Here is a 25,123-nt window from a genome sequence, read left to right as displayed (position 1 = left end):
GACTGGGAAGGCAGCCTGTAGTTCCCCTGTCTCTCTGTTCCACCATCTCCCCTGCTGGTACTAGACCCTTCTTACAGTCTCACTATGTTTTTCTGAGTCTCTCACCATACTTTTCAGGTTGATTTAATTTTCACCATGCTTAAGTGGTCTGGCTGTACATTTTTTGGTGTTGTGAAGTTTAAGTGGTATCACTGTTCATATTACAACGTAGGAGCACTGAATTCTGACTTAGCTTGTGGAAGGGACTCCCATGTATATGTGAGAAAGGTTAGAGAAAGCACTTTCCTAGAACCCTCTGTTATAGGTTGACTCAACCAGTCCTGAAACAAATTGAAACCTCAGAGGTAGAAAATCCCTTTTAATATCAAAGATACATAAATGTGCATGGCATCAGAGCTATAAGACGTTACAATGTTGTGGCCATGTTTTTGAGCTGCTTGGCAGGAAGCTATGTAGCTTAGTCTCAGGTAGTGCTGTGTCTCTTGAGCTGTTCTTCATATCTAGTCTGTGCTGGTACTATAGGTAAAATTTTTGAAGAGGTCTAAATAATATAGGGGAATTTTTGATAACCATTTTATTCAAAAATAATTCTGTTAATGGTCTGTAATTTCTTAAAATTTGTTGCAAGACCGTATTTTTTCAGTTCCTTTGTATCTGAAAGCAGTAAAGCTGATGTTGTTCAGACTTTAAGAATGAATTTCTTCTCAGGGTCTCTTAAAAAAGTCAGCCGAAAAGGTAAAGATCTGAAACAGTTACAGCTACCTGGAGAAAAGCCTTTCAGTGTGGAAGGGCTGAAGTGACCATGACTTCAGTGATCTTCACTCCTACTGCCAGGGTAGCACAAGCCTGAGTTTGTTGAAAATAGAACTCAGATGAACTCTGTGTAGATAAAGAAATATGGTTGATAGATAACAAATGTCTTAGATGCAATATATTATTTATTGAAATATATGATTAAAATAAGAGAAAATGGAAAAAAAGTCTAAAACCTACTACTATCTCTTTTCTCACCTTAGAAATTGTTGATGGCAATGTGAAAATGACGCTGGGTATGATCTGGACTATCATCCTTCGCTTTGCTATTCAGGATATTTCAGTGGAAGGTAATAGTAATGCAACTATGTTAAATAATTAGGAAATTTCTTCAAGACATCATTATGTCAATTGTGCACAAGGGAGATGACTGTTTTAAAAATTAATTATTTTTTCACAGAAAATGATGCTGAAAGTTCCCTACCTGGTGACAAAACTGATTTCTGGAGGGAAAAAGTAATTACCCTCCTTATCCTGACAGAGACCTTGAGCCAGCTTTCTAAATGCAGAGGTTCTGGGCATGTCTCTCTGTTATAAAGATAGATACATGCCTGGGTTCTGGGCTTCCATGGCCTCAAACTATGCTTACCTTGTATGGTTGTCCTATTCCCAACATATTTTCTTAGTACTGTCCATTTCTTACATTCTTTGCAAATATTATCTGATTATATCCCTCTTCTTTCTAAAACTTCACCCCCTCCCCCACTTTAGAATTTATTTTCTTAACTTTAATTGGTAACTGGCTCCAAACGTGTGTTGTAGTTACAATATTATAAATAATTAAGTAATTATATTATATTTATATAATTAAGTAATTATTAATTATTTATAATATTAACTTATTATAAGTAATATAAATATATTATATTAAATATAATATAATCAAGTCTATGCTGTGAAAACTCTAGAATTCTAGAAAACTCATCTCAATTTTTGACACAAGTAGTCTATTCAAGCTCAGCACTGTCCTGCCTGTAATTTGTGGGACACTAAATGTGGGCCTAATGGTCTATTTGATCGTTTCTGTCCTTTACTTATGCATTCAGATGTCCTTAGGGTTCAGATAATAAAGGTATTTGTTCAGCACTTATACCTTCCCCTAAGCAAGCAGACTGAGGCTACAAGTATTTTCTGTCTGGCTCTATTATATTTGTATTAGGTATTTTTCTCCAAATATACATTCTGTTAACCCATATAATTTCTTAAACTTCTAATATCCCAGAGTTATTGTGCAGGCTGAGGCTGTAGTCTGAGTTGTTCCAGTTGAGCTGACCTCTGGGTCCTAATGGAACCTCATTAGTCTATTTGTATCAGTTATCTTTTAGGATTAAATGTTGGCTTATGCCAGGCAGTTTCAGGTGTCTGACCGCATTTTAGATGACAAGAAATTGATTACTTGAGCACCTGTTACATGATTCCTTTTTCTTTTTAAACTCCCTGGTGTCTTTTACAGAGACCTCTGCCAAAGAAGGGCTGCTGCTGTGGTGCCAAAGGAAAACTGCTCCTTACAGAAATGTGAACATTCAGAACTTCCATCTTAGGTAAACTTCCATTATTTCAATGGATAGAAGCAGTCTAAAATATTATAGGTAATTTTTTTCCAACAGTTGTGTAGGTATATATTTAATAGGAGAATTTCACTGTTCACTGTTAACAAGATTAGTTTTAAATTTTCATGCTTTATCTTCAAAGTCTTCTTTTTGTTTAGCCTTTGGCATTATTTACCATGGCTTACATAGCATTTAAAAGAAAAATATCTCTACTACATACAGAATGACCATATTACATTATTAGAGGTCCTTGGTATATGGGAATATCTGCAGCATAGTGACTTGGCAAATGACTGCTTTCGAGTGAAAGCCACTGTAGCTATAGACTGGTTTTGGCAAAAATACCAATGTGTGAAGTATGGAAATACCTCATTATGATGAATCAGTCTTTAGAATTTTGTAATGTAACTATAAATAAAGAGCCAGAAATGCACTCAGTACACAACATTAGCACTTTAATTACATTTTTTTTCCAAATCAGGACCATGACCTAAGCTGAAAAATTCAGGGAAGCTCCAGCCTTGTGGTTCTGTGTTTTCATTAAGGGCTAGAAAGGGAGTTCCAGGCCATATGCAGGCTGCCTGGTTTGGGGATTTCACTTGGCTAGTTCCTGTAGTTCTGCCAGTGACCCACCTCGTTAAACTATGACTTGTAATTTGCACTGTTTAACTATGTAATCTTGCCTTCCTTGGAGCCCTTATAGTACTTACAACAAGAGCTCTATATTCTAGTCTTTTAGTGTTTTGAATTAACTTATAATGACAGCACCTAAAGCCCATGTAGGGATAGAGAAGGTACAGTTCACACATGCCTCCACAGATAAAAAAAATTTGTTATATTTAGAGCCCCTGCATTGCCTTTAAGAGATTTGACATTGATTATGTGTTATTTTCCTTGAATGTACAGAGTTGTATTTCAGTAGAGATTTATATGGGTGCAAGGTATGCTGTAAGTTACAGCATGAGAATCTTAGTATATATGCATATGTATGCTGGTCTAATACATGCTATGGGGAAGACATCTTGAGTTGAAGTACTTTGCTTATTGTTTGGGTTGATCAGCTCTTACAGAACTACTTTACAATGGGTTTTCGAGAAAGCTTGTCTATACCTTTTGGAAAGAAAGCTTTTTGTTAGTTTGGTGCTCATTTTCATTCAGTTTTACCTTCTGGATGATTTTATACTATACACTGTATGCATTTTCTACTTAATTGTATTACATTTTTATTGGAGGTGGATCTATTATTTGACAGACCTAACCAGACATCTTCATGACAAGGATTCTAACAGTCTTAACATGTTTAGTAAACACAATTACTGCACAGGGTAAGACCTCAAACTCACAATCCCAGTGATTGCATAAAGTGTTTCCATAAAGTATCTCTAAGAATAATTGCTTCTGACTGAAAGGAACCTCTCATAATCTTTCCAAATAGATGTTATTTGTAGCTCTATTCATTGTCCATTCTTGCCTCAAAAAGTAGTGGTCCTGAAGTCACACTGAAATGTAAGAGCTCAGATTGAAGCTGTCATATGTGTGAAGTATTTTAAACAAACTGATTCATGACTTCTTACTTCTATGAGCACGATATTGTTGTGCTATTAAAATTGTCTGAAATAACTGACACAGAAAAAGCCAATCACTTCAGCAAATTCAAGTAGTTGTAGGTTTGCTCTCCTTTTATTTTTCCACAAACATGCTGTAAGTGTAATAGGAGATCATGCAATCAATGAATCAATGAATGTGTAATCCTGGAACACTGCACAAATTAAGCAATTGAAATTGGGACCTGTTGTACATCATGTACACTGCCTAGAAAGTATTGTGGAGTCCTTCTATGTGTATGGAGTGTAGAGTAAGATATGTACTACAGGAAAAGGAGCAGAGTAACAGAAAAGCTCAAACGGATGAGAATTGACAGAACGTGTCAGAATTTGACAGGAGAGTTCCTGCTTGACTTATGCCTTGAAAAAGGATCACAGTGTAAAATGCCATGACTTTATTAACTAATCTTTTTCCATTCTATTTTTTATTGTAAAGCTGGAAAGATGGCCTTGGATTATGTGCACTTATCCACAGGCACCGACCTGATCTGATTGACTACTCCAAGCTAAATAAGGTCATCAGTCTGGGTGGTACAGCATGCTGTCCTGCAGTGATTTGGCTCACTTCTGGTTTGCTTAGCATGTTTGCTACAAGAGAAGCTGAGGATTGCATACTAATTCTGACTGGCTTCCTAAACTCCCTCCAAAAAAATGGTGACATGAAGGAAAGGACCCCGTGACTGTCCTGTGTCCTTTCCTTTCCATTACAATGACTTTAGCATTTAATTGCAAATAATCTAATCCTCAACTGCCAGGCAGTTGATGAAGTCTTTTGCGCTGCCCAATATGGATATTAAATCTGACGCACTGGAATTCTCTCTTCACCACCAGTAGTATTTTACAGTCTGTCCTGTTCTGAATCTGGTGTAAATGACTGTAGATTGCAGAGCAATAAACAATGACTTGATGATTGATCCTAAAATTCCTTAGAACAAACACCTTGGTAGTCAGGAGTACTCAGTAAATTACTAGTCTACCATGGAAAACACCAATTTCACCAATTAGATTATACTTATACTTTCAGAGAAGTGGAAACGAAACCAATGCCCTTACTCGCTTAGGGTAGGACCTCATGGTGATTGCAAAACTATTTTATTACAGTGTGCTACTCTTGGCAAAATGCATGCTTTCTAAAAGATACCAGCCACTTTGGCTTGAGGGGGAGGAATGAGGAGCAAGTAATAATGTGAGAATTTCTGAGTACCATCACTGCAAAATAGAACCTAAAAAGAAAGTGGAATGTTGTCTTTTCATGTTAGCTCTCGATTCATACATACAATTTTCTGCTCCCTGGAATGAATGCATATTAAGGTGTCACATAAACATCGGTAAATCAGAAAACTTAATCATGGGTTTAATTTGTTGAGTGTAACTTCTTATTGATGAGAGAGAATGGAAATCATAGACTATATTTTTGATTCCATGCACTTCTATTACATATTGATTTTACTAGGGATCAGCTGTTATTAGAAAGCCTTTGATGAGGGAAAAGATAAACGAGTGAAATGAAATTATTTGAAAACTTAGTTTGCTTTATATATATGTCAGATCTATGCTGGGGTCTTCAAGGTGTGCAGTGATGAAAATTAAATGAACTAACTCCCAGACACACAAGATTTTAATTTAGGCAGTTGTGAAGACAGCTGCAGATCTGAACCAAAGGGCGAAATATTAACTATCAACACTAGCTTGTTCTCCAATGGTATCTATACCATATAAATGGTATCTATACCATATAAACATACTCATGGAATGAATGCAGAGACAGCTACCTGTCTCTGCATACATGTGCTAAAGCATGGCACAAACAGTACTTAGTTTGATTTTGTGCTTTGAAAAGTGGTACACAGTAGTAAAGAACTTCACAGTACAACCATCCTATATGAGAGTACTGAGAAAAGGGAATAGAACATAAGCAGATCTGCTTCAGCATTACTATTTCCCTCTTAGAGGTTTCCAAAATAAGAACAGGTCAGGTTTCAAACTGAGGCTGAGCTGTGGCACATAAAGCACATGCAGAAAAATCCTAAAATAGATCTTGCTTTTCTGACCTGGCTGTGTTTGATTGACTGCTCATTTTGGTTACATTAACAGCTGTCTCTGTGTCTTATTTTGTGGTTACTTATCTCCTGCATGCTGTCCTTTCCTTTTCTCACCAATGTGTTTTGTGTGAACCTGTAGCTGGAAAGATGGCCTTGCTTTCAACGCCCTTATCCATAGACACAGGCCTGATCTTCTTGACTATGACAAATTAGATGAGGTATTTCTTTAGCTGTAGCAGAGATTTTTAGTTCCTGTGGCTTGTAGTTTTGTTTAAAAGGATGGATGATGGGGATCTCCAATTATTCAGAAGTTTCTGTGATTTTAAACAAATCCTTTAGCAGTAGAACACTATTTACTCATGGACTTAGTAAGAAACACACAAATAGGAGGTGCTCATCACTCATCCATAAGCAAAGTGTTTTAAACTAGTCAATAGGTCTCACTTAGATTTAGTGTATTTTTGTCCCATTTAATTTCAGTAAGAGTTTTTGTATACGCAGTTATATGCATACAAATGTTTTATTACGTATGGTGTCTTATGTAATAGAAAAAATAAGTTCATGGGTTTTAAATATTCTTCACATTTGAAGCTTCTCTTACAGTGATGCATGAAACTGCTAAATGATGATAAAGTGATAACTTATAATTAGAGACTTTGTATTCTATTATACCCAAATTGTTAGGTTTCAAAATGTAAACTGTTCTTCATGACGTATTTTATTGAACATGCAACTTTCAAAGGAAAGGCTAACTAGTATTGTATGTTTATATGATACCTGACATATGTACGTGCATGAGGAACAGACTTCTGTGAAATTTAAGCAATTTCTGTCATTCCATATTAAATAACCTTATTAAGTTTATTTCAAAGGAATGCAAGAAGCATGCTTGAGACTAGATCCCTTTATAGAAAGTGTTTGTATTCAAATGGAAGCCCTGGAAATTCCCTATAGAGAACAAATTAACATTTTTTCAGTGCCATGCAATATCTCTAGCTTTGCTCTTCTGTGTCTGATTTTCCCAACCTCTCTCTGTAGACATTGGCGTTGTTCAGAATGTGTGAAAATAATGAAAGCATTAATGGCATGGACTGCCATTTCACATAGGGTGTTTACTTTACAGGCTGATACAGGAAAGCTGCCTTAAGACAAGCCGTAATCTGTCACTGTCTTCCATTGTCTGTAGTGTAAGATATGAAATAAGTGCGGTTTATCTGAACTGTGCTCACTGTTTCCTTTCTCTTTGCTTCAAAAAACCAAAATCAAAATCTCAAACCCAGAGGAAGTTCCATTTGTAGAGGCATTACAGATTTGCCTGTCCAAGCCAAAACTGAGAAATTTTGCTCCTTCTGGAGAGTTGTTCTGTCTGTGCTTGCTTTCTCTCATGCATGCAACTGACCAACCAAAAACTCAGGAGAATTTGTATCACTGTAACATAACATAGAGTAGCTATAAAACATGCCTGATTAACTTTATGATGAATTGTCTAGTATAGCCTACTGGACCAGTGTCCTTGACTGTACGCGTTACTGCTGTACTTCATGCAGAATTAGCTCAGAATTATGAGTGTACACTGCATACGTTATGTTCCCCTCCAGAATATACTTGTATCAGAGTACGTGATAGGTTGTTACTGTTTACTTTTGAAACTATAGCAGTAGATAAACCAAAAGTTCACCTAGACTCAGCTTTTTGAAGAATAATAGTTGTGACTCCAATTCCCAGTTTGGAAAACGGAGTCAGTTTTAGTGTACATACGGTAGTCTTGCTTCAAGGAAAGACTATCTTTAACTCATTGTCTTGTCTTCTTTGATACAGGATGACCCCATAGGAAATATCAACCTTGCCATGGAAATTGCTGAAAAGCATTTGGATATCCCTAAGATGTTGGATGCAGAAGGTGAGAGTTGTATCTTACTGAAGTTTGTGTTACTCACTAGTAGAAGACAGTAAAACATCTTTTGTAACTAGCAAATTTTTGACATTCCTTCCACAGGAATCATAATGGAGCAACCTGCTTTGTTTTCAAACAATTTTTTCCTTCTTGTTCCCCATGTATTGGATAATTTCACCCTGGTGGTTTGCTATTGTTTATATTTGTTATAGTACTTTGGACCCTTATCTCAGGACATCTCAGCCCCCACAGTGATAATTGGGGTAAAATGCAGGATCAAAAGATAATCCTTGCCTTCAGGAAATAAATATCTAATAAAGGGAAATAGAACTGTTAGCAGTTTAAAGCATAGTCTCTTTTTAAAATGTTTAAGTGAGAGGGACAGAAATAGAAGTACAGAACTTTGAAAATACACCAGCAACATGCGTCCTATGGAAGAGAGATAGGTTGAGAGAAGCAAATTTTTTGTTTATTTTAGCTGTAAACCTTTTGCAATGATGGTTTCAACAATAGCTTGATATTTGGTTTCTCCAATAATCTTTAGAATTTGTTGACAAATAACAAAAAAATATTTATTAAAGTTTCTGGAATTTCTTCAAGACAGCCAAACTTTTATGCTCCAGGCAAAAAATGCTGCCAAAATACTGGAATTTGCCTGCACTAGTGCAAAGCCTTCTTCTCCAAGTATGCAGACTCTGCTCTGGTGGCTTGTCAGTAGAGCAGTGGTAATACAGGAATTATCCAGAACACACATACTGAGAGTGTCTGCTCTTCTTGACTTTGGCAGGAAAGGTAGGCCAGTGCAGAATGATTTGGAAAATCCAGGTTGTAATCCCTTCATTGAAGAGGTTTCTTGATTTCACCTTTATGCTTCAAAACAAATTGTTTTAATCTTTGGAACTGCAATTGCCATTTGAAGCAATACTTAATTATTTTATTCTGAAATACTGTGCAAGGGAATATACAGAAGTGCTACCTCCTTACCATCGAATCTAATTTTTTTCTCTTCACATACAGTGTAAGACACCTTTTTTTCTCCTCACCGGATTTCCTATACATTCTAGTCCTTATCTTTCTTGACAGAGGAGGAGCAAGTAAAATCATGCTGCTTCTAATGCCCTTTAAGTATTCACCGTCACTTTTTGCTCTCTTTATTTCTACTGTGTTCTCAGTGGAAACTTTGCAAAGTTTAGGTCACAACTATGTGAAGTAGGTGCAAAATCAATAAATATTCGGTCCTGAACTTGGAAATCTCACTGTTAATACAAGAAATTGTCACCTCATTCCTGAGTCTTTTCACACCAGTATCTTCCCACTCCTTAAATTGGCAGGAATCCTTACAGCTTGCACTGGCATCCTTCATCACTCAGCTCTGGTGTAAAACCACTTTTTTCTGCCTTTCTCTGTTAAGAACTGTAAAGGTCCATTTTTACCAATGTATCCATATGTTGATTGCACTCTCTATACTCCTATTCTTTCTTGCTGTAATAGGGACAAAGCTGTCAGCCAGCCAAGCCAAACTCTCCTGTGATTTATGCTATTAACTAAAAAGACAGAGTGGTTCAGGGATTGCAAAACTGTTACTGTCCAGGCTTTTCTTAGCACAAAATATATTTCTACACTGCAGGAGTTATACAGGTTTCAAATATATGTCAATACCCTGTCAGTCATGGAGACCCTGTGCTAATGTGCACTATACACACTCCTATTTTGTGACTGTCAGTGGTTGCGTTTATCTCTGGAATAATTCTAGTGATTTAGATGAATTTGCTTTGGAGTGACAGTGAAGCTAAATGCAGTAGATCTGCCAGCCATGCCATTGGTTTGGAAGTTTTCACAAACCAGAAGGTAGCGATACAGTCTCAGCCTTCAAATGTTTTTCCATTTCAGGGAGCATTCGATCTTTTCCATTTACTGATTCCTAAAGCTTGGGTAGTTTTGCAGTGGTATCAGTAAGCAGATGCAACCTGAATAATGGTGTATTTATTTTGAATCCTTACAGCACTGAGGTGGCATCATCACCGTAATCTGATGGAAGTACCTTGTGAGAATTTCTGAGCAGTTAACCCTCTTCTCTCTACACAGATGTAGTAAACACTGCCAGACCTGATGAAAGAACCATTATGACTTATGTTTCCTGTTACTACCATGCATTTGCTGGTGCTCAGAAGGTGAGATTGTAGAAGATGGATCAGATCTCATCCTTCACCTTCTGTCTTGTTTCTTTCAGCAATTTTTCCTTTTCTGATCCTTTCCTTACTAGTTTCTAGAACAGTGTCTTATAGCTGAGCTCATTTCATGTTGCCTGATTTTCTCTGTGAGCCACTGTCTCAGTAGAGCCAGTAGTAGTCTGCTCCATAGAAACAAGCCTTCCTATCTCATCTTTCTGTATATTTACTAATAATATCCAGTAGGTTTTTGACAGCTGGTTACTGAATGGAATAGAGGGCATTATTCTCTTTAACGTGTGTTAACTGAACTTGTGTGCATCCATTTGAAGCACCTATAAAAATGCAAGATGAAAATAAACTCATAGTGGAAAAAACAATTACAATAGCAGAATGCCGTCTTTTTCCTGCCTGCTGGATATTATTCCTGTTACAGATGTCAAAATCATCATAACAGATGCTCAGAAAATAAACCCTTCTCTTATGCTTTCAGGATTGTTTTAAAAATGTTAAATGCTTAATGGTAAGTACAAATGCAACATAAAATGTTTCTACAATGTAAAATGGACACTGAATCATACACAGGCATCTCAGAAGAGCTCTGGAATCATGTCATAATGAAAAGAGGGAAAACTTTAAAAAGCAAGGCTGTTCAGAGTTGAACATACTTCAGGTATTAATAATATAAACAATACAGCTATGCAATGCTAAGATTATAAACTAATCCACATGCAACTTCCAGAGAACATCTCCCCAGATCAAAATGTAGTCTGGCTTTCCTGTGTCTCAATACCCTCCCCCACATTCTAAGTCACCAGACATGTAAATGCCAATTCTAGTGCAAATAGTCCTGGCAAAACCAAGGCCACTTCCCTTGCAGGATCAAGCTTATTAGAAAAAGTCCATCTCTTTGTAAGAGCTTGTGTTGAATTTCTAGTGTATGTTTTATTCTGTCAGCACCCATCAATCTAACACTAAATTTATTACAGCTTCGTAGAGTTTCTAGAACACAGCGCTATGGACAAGAAAACAATCACAATGACACAAGTTGTGCTTTAATTTATGCATTCTGTTTTCTACTCCTCAGTTCTTTTTTTTTTTTTTTTTATGGTTTTGTTTTAATTTCTCACCCCCTTTTGTAGATATTGTGAACACTCCCAAACCTGATGAGAGAGCTATCATGACATATGTGTCCTGCTTCTACCATGCTTTTGCTGGAGCGGAGCAGGTATCAACTGTCCCTTCAGGTTGCTTTGGTTTTGACTGGTTGTTTCACATTTCCACTAGTGTATTAAAAACTCTCTAATTTAGTTCTTTGTGGTTTTAATTAACAATTGCAAGTATTATTTGAGCACTAATACTTGTTTTTAACCAACACTTGAACTTGTTTTAGTTACATGTTATGTAGCAAGTTGAACTTCCTTAAATCCAATGGACCTTTCTGTTTCTAACTTTAGGTCTTTACTTGGTGGTTATAAAGACTATTTCAGAAAAACTATATTGGAAGATACTGTAAAATGGAGTTGTTGCTTGTTGCTACATCAACATCTTATGCAGTTGCTGTATAAAAGAATGTTTGACTTTTGGAGAAGGAGAGTATTCTAGATGTACTCATGCTGAGTAGTAATGTAGGACTAGATTTTCAAAGATGCCTAAAGACACAGAAGGGCACAGAAGAAGTCCAACACAGTATTTGTGCCTGCTTCCCACTGAATCCAGCAAAATTATTTGTGGATCAAAGTACTAATATAAAAGACAAGGACAGCAACAGCAGATCTGTTATACAGAATGGGATTCTCACTTACAAATGTGTCATTTCCCACTGTTCTGCTTCATACAGTTGTAGCCTGTAAATGGACATAAACCAAGTTATGTAGGAAAAAAACAACCAACCAAAAAAGAACTTTTAAAGTAGTCAAGTTTTCCTTCATCCTCAGGATTTAATTTCCCTTCCTGTGTAGTAGGCCACCTACTCTCTACAGCTGTGCCACTGTGTCCTCTTGCTTCTGGGTATGAAGGTTTTGCTGTTCATGCAAAAGGGGGATTCCAAATACTCTGTAAGACAGGAGTCTCCACAAATATTTATTTGATTAGATGTACTCCAGACTCACATTTGTATGAAAGTGTGACCTGTGATGTCAAACTACTAATGGAAATGTTAAATATGGCAGAGCTAAACAGGGCCTTCACAAATAAATCTGGCAGGAGGCATGAAAAGATTTGCTGTCAGTGGTTGAACTGCATATATTCTCAAGGGTATATTTACATATGATGTGCAGATATAAAGTGGTCTGGGACTCCTGAATCACATGTGGTGTCTTTCCAGTGTAGCTAACAAACCTAATACTTCTTGGTGTGATTTAAAAAAAATAACCTAATAGGATAACTTTAGGAATGGCCTAAGTCATCTTTGAAAGTAAAAGATTTATTAGATGACTGTAGTGGCAGTGTGCAATTCCCCTTGTATAATAAGGCCACTGGAATCTGACTATGGAAGGAGATTAAATATACATCCAAGTAACCTAGGAGCACAAATCAACTACTATAAACCAATGTGATTTTTATTTTCAGTAGCCACATTCTTCAAGCCTGTGCCTTGCTCAGAATGTGTTTATGAATATGTCCTGTTTATTTGCTGTGTTTTACAGGCTGAGACTGCAGCTAACCGGATCTGTAAGGTGCTTGCTGTGAATCAGGAAAATGAGAGGTTGATGGAGGAGTATGAGAGATTAGCAAGTGAGGTAAAGACAGCTGTTATCTGTAATGTGGTTATAATTATGTTGATAAAGTACTGAGAGATTCATGCATTCTCTGCAAGACAGCAAAGTGAAGACACTATAAGGGTAAATGTCGCAGTGATAGGGTACGAAGCTCAGATGCCCAAGGTGTCAAGGTTCAGTGACTCGTTTGCCATAGACTTTATGTGTGACCTCCAGCAAATCACTCAGTCTCATTAATGGGCCAAAAAGGGTGTTCTGAGAAGTGTCATTGATCTGCCCTAAAAACAAACTTGCTGTCCCTGTAACATCCAAAGGTAGCCATCTTTGACCACATGTGGACCATCCAGGTTCCTGTCACTCCAAGTAAGCCTGTTGGCTTTGTGCACTGTAAAGCACCCCCAGACAGGGTCAGTCAGGGTGTTCACAATGCATCTGTGAACACAGGCAGCAATGAATGAAAAAGGGGGCATGTTGTACCCCTTCTGTCCTTTCTTGGTAAATGGCAAATTGTCAAGTCAGGACTACAGATGTGTAGTGCACAAGTCAGAGCTCCCTTGTATTTAACGCATGACATGCAAAACCACACTGAGATCATAGACACAAAGACAGTAGCGTTACGTTGGCCCTAACTGACTTCTGAGTGAAGGTTTTTATATGACCTGAGTTACTTGGCTGGTATCTGTCCTGATCTTGTAACTTTGACTACTTGGGACATCACGACCAATAATTTTGAAAGTGGCAAGTGATTTTGGGTAACCCAGGTTTGAGTAAATAGCTAGAGACACCTTACATGTGTGTTCATCTTCTGAAAATTGGGGTATTTCTAGAAATACCTAGAATATCTGGGAAAACTAGTTACAAGAGTATTGCTCAGCCTTAGAAACATTATGCTTACTTGCCTTTAAGGCACTGATACTAGCTGAAGTCATTAATATTAAAATGGAGCAAACTCAATTAGGATTTGTGCATTCAATAAGATATTTTTTGGTTGTTTTTCCATTGCCTTTATTTCAACTGTTTGTGTTGATTTGAAAGCTTTTAGAGTGGATTCGCCGGACAATTCCTTGGCTGGAAAACAGGACCCCAGAAAAAACAATGCAGGCTATGCAGAAGAAATTAGAGGATTTCAGGGACTACCGCCGCAAACACAAACCTCCCAAAGTCCAAGAGAAATGTCAACTGGAGATCAATTTCAACACCCTGCAGACAAAACTGAGAATCAGCAATCGGCCAGCTTTTATGCCATCAGAGGGGAAAATGGTTTCAGTAAGTAAAGGAGGCATCAATATTCTGTTCTCCTTCTTATAAACATTCTCACAAAACTTTCAATGTGAAGGACTGAAATGCCATTTTAAGTCATCCTCAGAAACTTCAGTTTGTTGCACTTTATTAATATCAAACCACTCTTTTTACTCATCACCTTTCGTTCTAGAATCCTTTTTTCTCTTAAGGGTGCTCATGCCTTTTTGACGGCTTTCCCCAAGAGCGAATTGTCTTGAAATATGAGACAATACAGAGCTTCCTTTGGGAGTGTTATCAATACCTCTCTATCAGTGAGGCCAAATATGGTTTATTTAAGCAAAACTCACAGTGGTTTCACTGACATGTTGGTCATCAGACTTACAGAAATAGACATTGCTTGATGTATGTTTCTGCTCATTTATACTTATTAAATTTGGTTTTTTCTTATGTTTGTGAAGATGAGAATAGTCAGTACTAAGAATTCTCATCTTCTGATAAGTATTGTGAGTTGGCTGTGAGTCAAAACATTTCCTGTGGAAGACAGCAAACCTGTTTCTGTACTCTGTTCTGTCATTGTGTTTTGGCTGCTCAGATTTGATAAACAGAGGATTGCGTTAACTGAAAAGGGCCATCGTCCACTCCCATGCACAGAAAATAAGGGCCCTGTTACTTCAGTTTCCTACTTGTACCTTTGAGTTTCTGAGGAAGCTCATAAAACTTTGTGCACCACAGAAAGTGAAATGAATTTGTATTCCAGACAAAATACGCATCAAATCCTCTTGATGCTAATTATTTTGCTACTGTCAACTTCTGAGAGCAAAGCACTTTTATTTTGGGAATAGATAGGAATGTTGTAAAAGAACATGCACATTGTAAGATGGGAGGTAAAAGCAGTGTATCATGAAGACACTGAATGTGTAGCTACACTTGGAAGCCATTTGTAAAGGGATTCCTTTATGAACCTAGCTGAATAGGATGCACTATCAGGAGTAAATGTCTGGACTGCAAGACTTCCTGAGCTGCCCGACAACATTTTCTATGATTCTGTGATTTTACAAAATCCGGACATAAAAACCTCTCTTTTTGGAGCAAAATTGTGAATGAATCTGAAATCTGCAAATTTGGATTAAAAAAGATTATTGTTTCATCCCTTCCCTCCCATGTATTCTCTTCACAGGATATTGCCGGCGCTTGGCAGAGGCTTGAACAAGCTGAGAAAGGTTATGAAGAGTGGCTGCTGAATGAAATACGAAGGCTAGAAAGACTTGAACACTTGGCTGAGAAATTTAGGCAGAAGGCTTCCACTCATGAACAGTGGGCATATGGTGAGCAGAGATGGCTTCTAGCATTTTTCATGTATAAATGTTCAAAGTTGAACTGTCAGTGCTGAACATTTGCCAGCCAGAAACTCACAAGTAGTTTAGACAGTTTTAGAAATCTAAAATAACAACAGATAAAATTGCAGGTTTTGTTGACTGTAGTCATGATCCTAACTTGTAGGCATTGATGCTAATGAAATGTAACCGTCAAAATGCTACTCTTGAGGTAGTGAGTCAAACTTCATGGGAATATTCAGCATTTGAATAGAGGCCATTACTGGTAATGGATTCCTATGTATTTGTGCATCAGCACTGGTTAAGTGTGAAATTATTAACAAAGTTATTCTGAGTTGATTATCAGTAGGTCATCATGATGTTTTGAATAGTTCACATAAACTACATGATAATGGACTCATTTCTGCTTTTCTCCATACCACGGATTAGATCCCATTTCTAGTTCTATTTTTTAATGGTAACCTAACCTTACATGAAGTTGTAACAGCCATAGGACCATACACTGGCATACAGTTTTGTTTGGGACAATTAAACATAGATCTGCTCTATCATCCTATTGTTTGCTCTGACAACAGTCTTCCTGCTTCTGCCATGCTTCTGGCTTTTTCCAGCGAGAATCTTTTCACACTGTGAAGGGAAACTGGAGTCCACACAGTTGCTTGAAGCATACAAGGCTGTAAACAGCTGCCAAGCAGATACTAGAAGGGAAACTACAATGTTTATCAGCACCGAGAGCTTATTTTCTGAGCATGAACTACTCCTGGTGACATGTTACATGTTATGCAGGGAAAACTTCACATAAGCTGGTACATAGCAAGGAAACAATAGTCTCTTATGGCTCTAGAATTCAGAGAGCTGTGTAATGCCATGTGGCGAGCTGCAGTTGTAGGGGCTATCTTCATAGATTCAGTTGTCCAACACAGGAGCTACTGAAGAGTGGTATTTCAGTTTCTGATTTCCGCTTTGCTTCTCTACTTTTATAAATAGGTTGGCATTTTCCATTCAAAATTCAGTGTTTGATACAAAAGGCAGCCACACATTTGTTTTTTAACCCTCCTTTGGAAATGCTAAAATGAATTGAAGGCAGAACATGAAAAAGAATAAAAGGACACTAGTAAGAGTGAAGCTGAGCATAGCAGTGTGATTTCTAGTTTCATAAGTCTACTCTGCAGACTTATCACAACAGTTTAGAGCCCCAGTTTTTGACGACACACCATTTTTATGCTGGTTTCTCAAGCAATGTGTTACTCACTATTTTAGACTAGTATAAACAGACTATGCAAAAATGAAGAAATTACTGACATCTGTAAAAAAATGTATTTCTAAACAACACTGTTGTGCTGAAAATTTGCTACTGATTTCAGTGGGAGTGGGACTTCATCTCAAACATGCGATTGCCACCATGCCTCAGCTTAAAAAGGTTGACTAAATTTGTAATTTTTCTAACCAATAAATTAATAAAATATTACTTAAATTTCCTCATTCAGGCAAAGAGCAGATCTTGCTTCAGAAGGATTATGAATCTGCTTCTCTGACAGAAGTCCGCGCCATGTTAAGGAAACATGAAGCTTTTGAAAGCGATTTGGCTGCTCACCAGGACAGGGTGGAACAGATCGCTGCCATTGCCCAGGAGCTGAAGTATGTTCCATTTAAAGGCTTGCAGCTGCTGACATTTAACTTTGCGATAAACTCTTTCCAATGAATTTGATAGTCATAGGTACCAACGTAAGAATTCCAGAGATAGCTTTGTAAGTATATTATCTGAGCTGGTCACCGAGACCTTTCCCTCATCTCCCCCTTACCCCCAACCAAATATAGACATTCAACAGACCAAAATTATTTGAAAACAAACATTTTAAAAGTGACTTAACAATAATCTTTTAGCCTTAGCCCTACTGATGAGTCTATTACATGTTAATGGGAATCCTGGAGGTATTTATTTCTCAGTTCATATGGTCTGCTGAGAGGTACTGGCTATGAGTTGCTTAACTTAGAAAATATTTTCACTTGCACAAATTACAGGTCTAGCATCTTCACATTAAAATTAAGGATTTTCCCCCAGGTATACTGTTCCTTTCAAAAGGCTTGACATCCCTTAATTATCTTTATAGCAGTGGATAGTGCACTGGCTTTTCTGAAGATTAGTTGTCTCTAGCATACTTTCTTATTATATTGGGAAGTGCCATTATCTCCTTTTTACAGAAAGGACAGTGGGGCATATGGGAACTGAATAACTGGCTCAGCATCACACAAGCAATCCAGCACACAAGCTCTCCTATAGCAGAGCAGGAGTTTTCACCTATAGTTCTGTCAGTTTAGCCACAGGACCAACACTTGCTTACTCAGCATACTATGCCCAATTAAGGCTGTTAATTCACCTACGAGAAGCACAGTTTTGTCAGCAAAGCTCTGCTCAGGACTGTACTGTCACATACTGTTGTTGCTATGTAGTAAAATCATCTTGGTATATACACCAAGGTAAGCACATTTGATTTTATAATCTTTTGCAGTTAATTGTGGTGGGTTTGTACTGTAAGTCAGTGGCACTACCCCTGATCTTAGCAATTTGGCACATAGTTAAATTCAGTGCTCACTCACAGTATAAATCTGGAAAGCCAACAGGAACAAATGTGCAGTAGTGGTCGAAACAGGAGCCAAGATCAAAATTCTCATATTCCTGCCCTTGGCTTCAGCTCTCGAAGTTTCAATTTCTCACCTTGAATAGGCAAAAGAGTTACTACTCAAAAATCAAGTGTTAAGAACCATGCCCTCTTTTCACTTGGTGAAGGACCATGACTCATAAACAGCTCCACATTCATTAACAATTTAAAAATCAGAGAGTTGTCTAAAAATGTAGTTTATTCTTGATAGCAGGAGCACTTACAGTAATCATCTAATTCAAATGGATTCAGAAGAAAGATTCTATTTTTTCAAGACTATTTAAAGGAGGAAAAGTAAAGCAGAGAAAGTACTGGGGTTTAGTTAGTGTGAAAGAAGTCTGAAAAACACCGAGAATGGAGATTTCATCAAGTATGTGAACTTACGAAACACCTTCTGGCATGCCTTGATCTCTGCTGTGAAGTTATTTCATAGACTTATAGAATGCTTTGGCTTGGAAGGAGCTTTAAGGATCATCTTGTTCCAACCCCACTGCTTGTGGCCGGGACACCTTCCACCAGACCAGGTTGCACGAAGCCTCATCCAACCTGGCCTTGAGGGATGGGGCATCCACAACTTCTCTGGACAGCATGTTCCTGCGTCTCATCACCCTCATAGTAAAGATTTTTTTCCCTACTATTTAATCTAAATCTGCCCTTTTTCACTTTAAAGCCATTATGCCTTGTCCTGTCACTACATGCCCTTGTAAAATGTCCCTCTCCAGCGCTCCTGTAGGCCCTCTTTAGGTACTGGAAGGCTGCTGTAAGGTCTCCCCAGAGCCTTGTCTTCTCCAGGCTGAACAACCCCAGCTCTCTCAGCCTGTCTCCATAGGAGAGCTGCTCCAGCCCTCTCATCATCTTCGTGGCCCTCCTCTGGACTTGCGCAAGCAACTCCACGTTCTCCTTCTGTGGGGCCCCTAGAGCTGAATGCAGTACTCCAGGTGGGGTCTCATGAGAGTGAGTAGAGGGGGAGAGTCACCTCCTTCGATCTGCTGGTCATGCTCCTTTTAATGCAGCGCAGACACAGTTGGCTTTCTGGGCTGCAAGTGCACACTGCCGGCTCATGATGAGCTTCTTGTCATCCAGCGCCCCCAAGCCTCAGGGCTGCTCTCAGTCCATTTTCTGCCCAGCCTGTAGCTGTGCTTGGGATTGCCCAAAGGTTTGTTCCTCTTTATACTAAAGAAAAATTGTGGAACACCTGATCATTTTTAATGCAGGTTCAGCTTTACAAGTGTTGAGTTACTTTGGGAATGTAGTATACATAGCGCAGCATCTGCTTACCAGTGTTTTGAACCCTGTGTCCTTTACCTCTGGTGAGGCCAGTGAACACTGTATCCAGTCTATTTTAGGACTGTCTCTTCTCAGTTGTTTCAGTAATTTGCTGTGTGAAGTTAAACAAGTTATTTGTGTCCTCGTCTGCAGAGGTGCTGAAAACCCATGGCTTCTCTGCTTCCTCATACAATGGGCTGTCAGTGCCTGATTTTTCACTGAGACTCATAGTTCAGTCAGGCTTAATGCCCTTGGAGAACACTGAATGAAAGGTTACAAAGGTCAAGTTCTATTATTAGCTGCAAGAAATGGGCAGCTTTTATTTAAATACTGATTTCAGAGATAATTCCTCACACAATGCAATTACAGAGGAAAATGTTGATTTATTTCTCCATTCATATTTTTAAAGAAGGATTGACTAATGTCTGAGTGCCAAGAAATGAGCATTGGCACTTGATAAGAGAGTATTTTAGTCAAGGTGAGTATTTTTTTCCTTTGCTCTTTTGTTTTTTTTTTTTTCATCACTGGATCAGGCTCTTAGAGAAATCATCAAGATCTGTGTCTACATGCCAAGGCAGTACAGCTCTGTGTTTTGTTTCAGCAAATTTCTTGGCTGCCTGATGTTGCTATTTCAAAGTAGAAAAATTGCTGTGTGACCTTGCACTCTACCAGTTATGGTTTCCTCTCTGTTTTGGCATTTTCTGCTACAGCGGCTCAGTTCACTGCACACTTAAAGTTGCTACAAGCTTGTTCATTGGTGCTGTTCAGATAAAGAATTTGTGTTGATGTGCAAGCAGGTGATTCCAGCCAGGATACTGCTAGAAGATTGTTGTGTTCCAGTCTGTATAGACTTAGACATTCCTTGGCAATGAGGCATGACAAAGCTGCAAAAAGTCAGGCATTTCTAAAATGATATTTGCCATTTATGACATAGCAAATGCTAAATAGAACTTGTGTGAACTGTACTATGAAATGCTGTATTCATTTATGCCAATACACATTTATGAGCTCATGTGTTCATTTCAGTGAGAAAATTTTTAGAATGTAGTTTCTTGCATATCCATCACTTCTAATACAACAACTGATTTTCAGCCAAGAAGACCACTATCTGTAACACTGATTTGGAGAGTATTTTTGTTTCTAGGAACCTGGGCTCAAATTGTGCTTACGTGTATGATTAACCTGAGCCTGGTTCTGAAGCTGTGCTAAAGCATGTTGCTCAGCAGGTTATTTTTGTGACCCTATCACTGTTGCTAGAGTGACCTCATATTTAAGTGCGTCTCTAGATCAGGGCAAAATTTGAGTAAATTTTTAACTCTTTACAGATAAGACTGAATTACTTGTAGGATCAATAGGAATTGCTTAATGATTTTTAAATTCCAAAGGCTGTAGACTTCAAACATCCAAATTAATAGAAATAACCGTTTTCTTAGAAGTTCTGTAACACATGTGCAGCAGTACTTTGTGACAAGCAAAACTTCCTTTTACAAAATGTTTCTTCACAGCTTAAATGTTGAGATACAAAACCTAATAGGACAAGGAATGTAAAGCTGTGCTTTATTTCCAAGTAAATAATCTCCTGAGAGTTGTTATTTCTACCTCTGCTCCTGCTATGAGCAGAAAAATGTTGTTTGATACCTATAATGTACTTGAATATTATATATGTAGATATTTGAAGTAAACTGCAACAGGCCCAGACAGGTAGTGGAGTGATGCTATTTAATGCCACTTGGTAATCTAACTTACAATTTTTGATCCACCTGTGCCCTTTGTAAAAGTTGATTTGATACTATTCCTTTCCTACCTATTTGTCCACAGCACATATGCCTGGAAGAAATAGGATAGCAGAGATCTTATGTGGAATGACTGAACCTCTCTGGCAGAGCTAGTGGAGGAATGTTAGCATATTAACTTCCAGAACTTTGACCAGAGCTGGTACAATCAGTCCCTCGCTTTCATAGAAGGTCACCTGCCCTTATCCTAATCGACAGAAGGAGATAAGTGATCCACTGAAGCAAAAATACAATTTGCAGTACTGTCAGGGATGTGACCTGGAGTATCTGGAAAACCACCCTGTCTGTATTCTGGTATATTAGATATGGTATATGAAAAGAGATCAGAATACAAATCTCCACATCCCATCTGCTTAGTGAGCTCATAGCTCACGCAGAAACATCATCTAGTAATCTCAATATTCTCTAATGAAAAAAACCCCCAACAGACCAACTTCCAGCCAAAAACTTATAGCAACAAACTGTCTCACCCCAAAACTCCTGCTTTTGACATGAAATTTCTTAACAGATAAATGGCTTTTGTTGCATCACATAAAGGCTTACAAAAAGGCTTGCTCCAAAGGAGGAGTAAGTTTTCAAGTTCAGGAGGCCTTTTATGGTATGACTTGGTAGTGGCTTTCTCTTTATGTGTAACAGTTCTTCCAGTTTTGGGTTGGTGTTGCTATTTTTTAAAATTGTTATGGCATTTGATTTTTACTTGTTTTAGCATTCTTCACTTTCAACTATCAATAAATTGCAGCACATTGGAAGTCTCTTTAAACAGAAAGGTTTACATACATCTCAACTTCATCCCAACTAGATTGCTCTGCCTGAGCTTAGAAAAGGAAGCATGAACACTGCCCCTGCCCTACAGTGTAGCTTCACAGAGGAAAGCTACCTATTTTCTCATTTTGACCTCTGTGATTCTCTAAGTTACTGGCAAAGTGATCTGTACATTCCTCTTGCCACTTGTCTAGAGAAGAATGCTCAAAAGAAGAGAACAAATTCTATCTGCATTTAATATCTTGTTCAAGTCTTAAACTAAATCTTAGCTTCATATTGCCCCGCTGCCACGTTATCATAGACTCTGCAATGTTTAGTACTGGGCAAAGTATCCTCAAGGAGCAGCCAAGAGCTAAATTCAGTGGATGGTGATTCACCAATAAAAGTGAGCTTCTAAAGAGCCAAATACATGTATTTTATTGTGGTCATGATGGCTGCAGCAGGACCAAAGGGATTAGCTGCCACTGAGGTAAAAAATTCAATTTGAGATAAACTTAGTGCAGAATCTCAGGACAGAGCCTTAAAAAGTTACCCAGTATTAGGCAGGGTAGTAAGTTGCTTTCTGTCAGGGTAATATAAGCTTATTAAGCAGGTGAAACAGCATTGCTAACTGCTACATCCTTTGCTGGTGCGCTGATTCATGCTGGTGGCATACAGGGGTCTGCTGATCCCTGTCCTCTGAACCATCCAGTTCTGGGGTGTAGCGCTGTGGGGAGTTCCTGGAGAGGAAGATGAAAGTTGTTCTCTGTCCCAGATCTGTGCAGCCCATATTAGTATTGATGGGCTTGTGAGAGAGAGATTATGCTTTGAATGCAACCTGCGGTCTGTTTCTCCATTAAATCATTTCAGAACATATGAAGCTGGAAAGGATCATTGAATTATTTAAAATGAAATGTATGTTTCAGGCCAATTAATTGAGAACTCTTTCAATCTTCAAAAACTTGATAAAGTCCCAGACTGAAGCATTCTGTTCTTCAGGAGATCAAATTGCATATGCCACAGGAATAGCTGAGACAAAGACACCTTAATTTTCTTTAATACCTGGATGTCACTTCATTTTTCTCACAATAGAGGAGGCTTTTCCTGTTCCTGTGCTACACTTCTTGAAATGCTGAATGTCTAGATCACATATGTCTGTACTGCCACACTTGCTTACCTGGAGGATAAATATTGCAAAAAAGAGGGGAGGTGGAAGAATGTGGACAATGCAACTGCTCCTGTCTTTCAGAAAGACACACAGACTTTTGTCTTCAATCTTTCTAGTGAACTGGACTACCATGATGCTGCAAGTGTCAATGATAGATGCCAAAAGATATGTGACCAATGGGACAGCCTGGGAACACTTACTCAGAAAAGGAGAGAGGCACTGGAGGTAAAACACGTAACACTGATCAGTTGAGGTGGGGAGGGCAACGAACCATTTGTTTCTGATCTGGAAACAGTGCCATTGAGCACCCTCTTTGGAATCCAAACAACAGTAAATCCTTTCCTTGAATCGCCATTTCATTTTGGTGTGGTTTCATTTGCAGATTGAATTGCTCAGAGCAGACTTGACAGTACTCAGCTGTCAATGAGAGTTCTAAAGAAACAACAAATGGCATGCGGTTTGTACCACCACTCTTTAGGAATTTGAAGTCCAGCAAGGATAACAAAATCCATTAGGCGCTTACCTTTCCATTCTTGTCTGAGGTTAATCAGGTGAAGTACAGGATAATAGCCATCACTGAGTTAATTTTTTTGGTAGTGAGTATTCCAAAGCACTATTCCAAAACCTTGTTCCTTAAGAAAAGAGGAAGTCACACACATGTATGCTGAGATGGAAAACATACGTCTAACTCTTCCTTTCTATACTTACAAAGCAAGATTAGCAGATTTTATTTGACTTGCAAATAGTAATTTCACCTGTTATCCTTTTTTTTTGGCATATACGCTTTTTAACATGTTGCATATGAGAGTATCAAGCAATTAATCCTATTGCTTTGAGTGAGAATCCTTAAAGCAGGTGGTGAAATCAGTCAACAGTACAATCAGCTGCTTTTGAAAAGAAGAGGCATGACTTTGTGCATGGATGAGTGTGTGTGGAGTCTTGGCCTGGTAACAAAGGAATGTACCTTTCCTGATCTGTACAGAGGACGGAGAAATTGCTCGAAACAATCGATCAGCTTCACCTGGAATTTGCCAAAAGAGCTGCTCCTTTCAACAACTGGATGGAAGGTGCTATGGAAGACCTACAGGATATGTTTATTGTTCATAGCATAGAGGAAATTCAGGTACATGGTTGTTTATTTTTTGGCATACAGTCACAGGGAAAACAAGAAAGGAAGCTTTTGCTTCTTGGAGGGTAGAACACTTATAAGAAAAAACCAAAACCTATCTGTTTTGACATTTTCTTTATGATAGACAATGTCTCTCTATTATAAACAGGGGGGTTCACTGGTATGAAAGAATATTCCAGAGATCATGGAAGAAGTGATAGTCCTGATAAACTCAATGAGGAGTGTTTCATGGATGTATCTACCTGTATTATTTCCTGTATCTACAGATACATGTAGACAGGGTGTTTGAAAGGCTGAATAGGATCTGTGCTTAGTTACAGCAGATCTTCCAGATGTTGGAAGAAACATTGAAGTTATCATGCTTTCCTTCTCTCTTTCTGATTTTAGAGTTTAATCTCTGCACATGATCAATTTAAAGCTACTTTGCCAGAAGCAGATGGTGAAAGACAGGCCATACTGTCAATCCAGAATGAAGTTGAAAAAGTTATTCAGAGTTACAGCATGAGAATAAGTGCAACTAATCCTTACAGCACTGTTACTGTGGACGAGATTCGTAGCAAGTGGGAAAAGGTAATGTATGCTGAATATATAAAAGACATTTTAACATGGTATTCTAGTTTAGGAATAGTGAGAATATTCACCGAATTTTACACTAAGTCTGTAAATTATTCTAGATTGTCAGATGCCAGAATGAACTTTCTACAGTATCTTATGCTCTCTCTTATGTTTGCTAGGCTTGCTTCACAATATCCCTTCCTCCCATTACTCAATCTTACCTATGTCCTTTCTGGGTTTTTGGCAGGCAAGAGAAGCATGAGTTAGAGCTAGTGCAAAGCTGGTAGCTAGCCAGCAGATGAGCCAGGGGGTGCTGTCAAAAGAACAGGGAATGATTGTGTTCTTTCTCCCAGTATAAACAGTAGTTTGTGTGTCTCGTCTACCCCGCTGCTGCTTTTCACAAATATAAAAAAATAGCGTCTTTGGGACCATTAATGTCGTGTC

The 25,123-nt window shown here is 38.2% G+C and overlaps 1 protein-coding gene across 3 annotated transcripts in view; it reads left to right on the top strand.

Moving 5' to 3' along the window:
* Positions 1 to 25,123, top strand: part of ACTN2 (actinin alpha 2) — a gene marked incomplete at both ends in the record, with an annotated part of 68,923 nt that overhangs the window by 31,256 nt on the left and 12,544 nt on the right. For 2 of the 3 annotated variants that reach the window (XM_080616646.1, XM_080616648.1), the window contains 12 exons: positions 1,017 to 1,103; positions 2,267 to 2,354; positions 4,404 to 4,482; positions 7,828 to 7,909; positions 9,989 to 10,074; positions 12,720 to 12,812; positions 13,827 to 14,057; positions 15,211 to 15,358; positions 16,855 to 17,005; positions 23,112 to 23,220; positions 23,978 to 24,118; positions 24,512 to 24,694. In XM_080616646.1, the coding sequence (XP_080472772.1) occupies positions 1,017 to 1,103; positions 2,267 to 2,354; positions 4,404 to 4,482; positions 7,828 to 7,909; positions 9,989 to 10,074; positions 12,720 to 12,812; positions 13,827 to 14,057; positions 15,211 to 15,358; positions 16,855 to 17,005; positions 23,112 to 23,220; positions 23,978 to 24,118; positions 24,512 to 24,694 (1,478 nt within the window). Of the gene's footprint in view, positions 1 to 1,016; positions 1,104 to 2,266; positions 2,355 to 4,403; positions 4,483 to 7,827; positions 7,910 to 9,988; positions 10,075 to 11,213; positions 11,300 to 12,719; positions 12,813 to 13,826; positions 14,058 to 15,210; positions 15,359 to 16,854; positions 17,006 to 23,111; positions 23,221 to 23,977; positions 24,119 to 24,511; positions 24,695 to 25,123 lie in introns of all 3 variants that reach the window. The other variant, XM_080616647.1, reaches the window with a different exon arrangement.

This window comes from Psittacula echo (genome assembly GCF_963264785.1).
Source record: "Psittacula echo genome assembly, chromosome: 4".
Lineage (NCBI taxonomy): Eukaryota > Metazoa > Chordata > Aves > Psittaciformes > Psittacidae > Psittacula > Psittacula echo.
The sequence above is the reverse complement of the archived record's forward strand: the minus strand, read 5'-3'. Positions and strand labels throughout refer to the sequence as shown.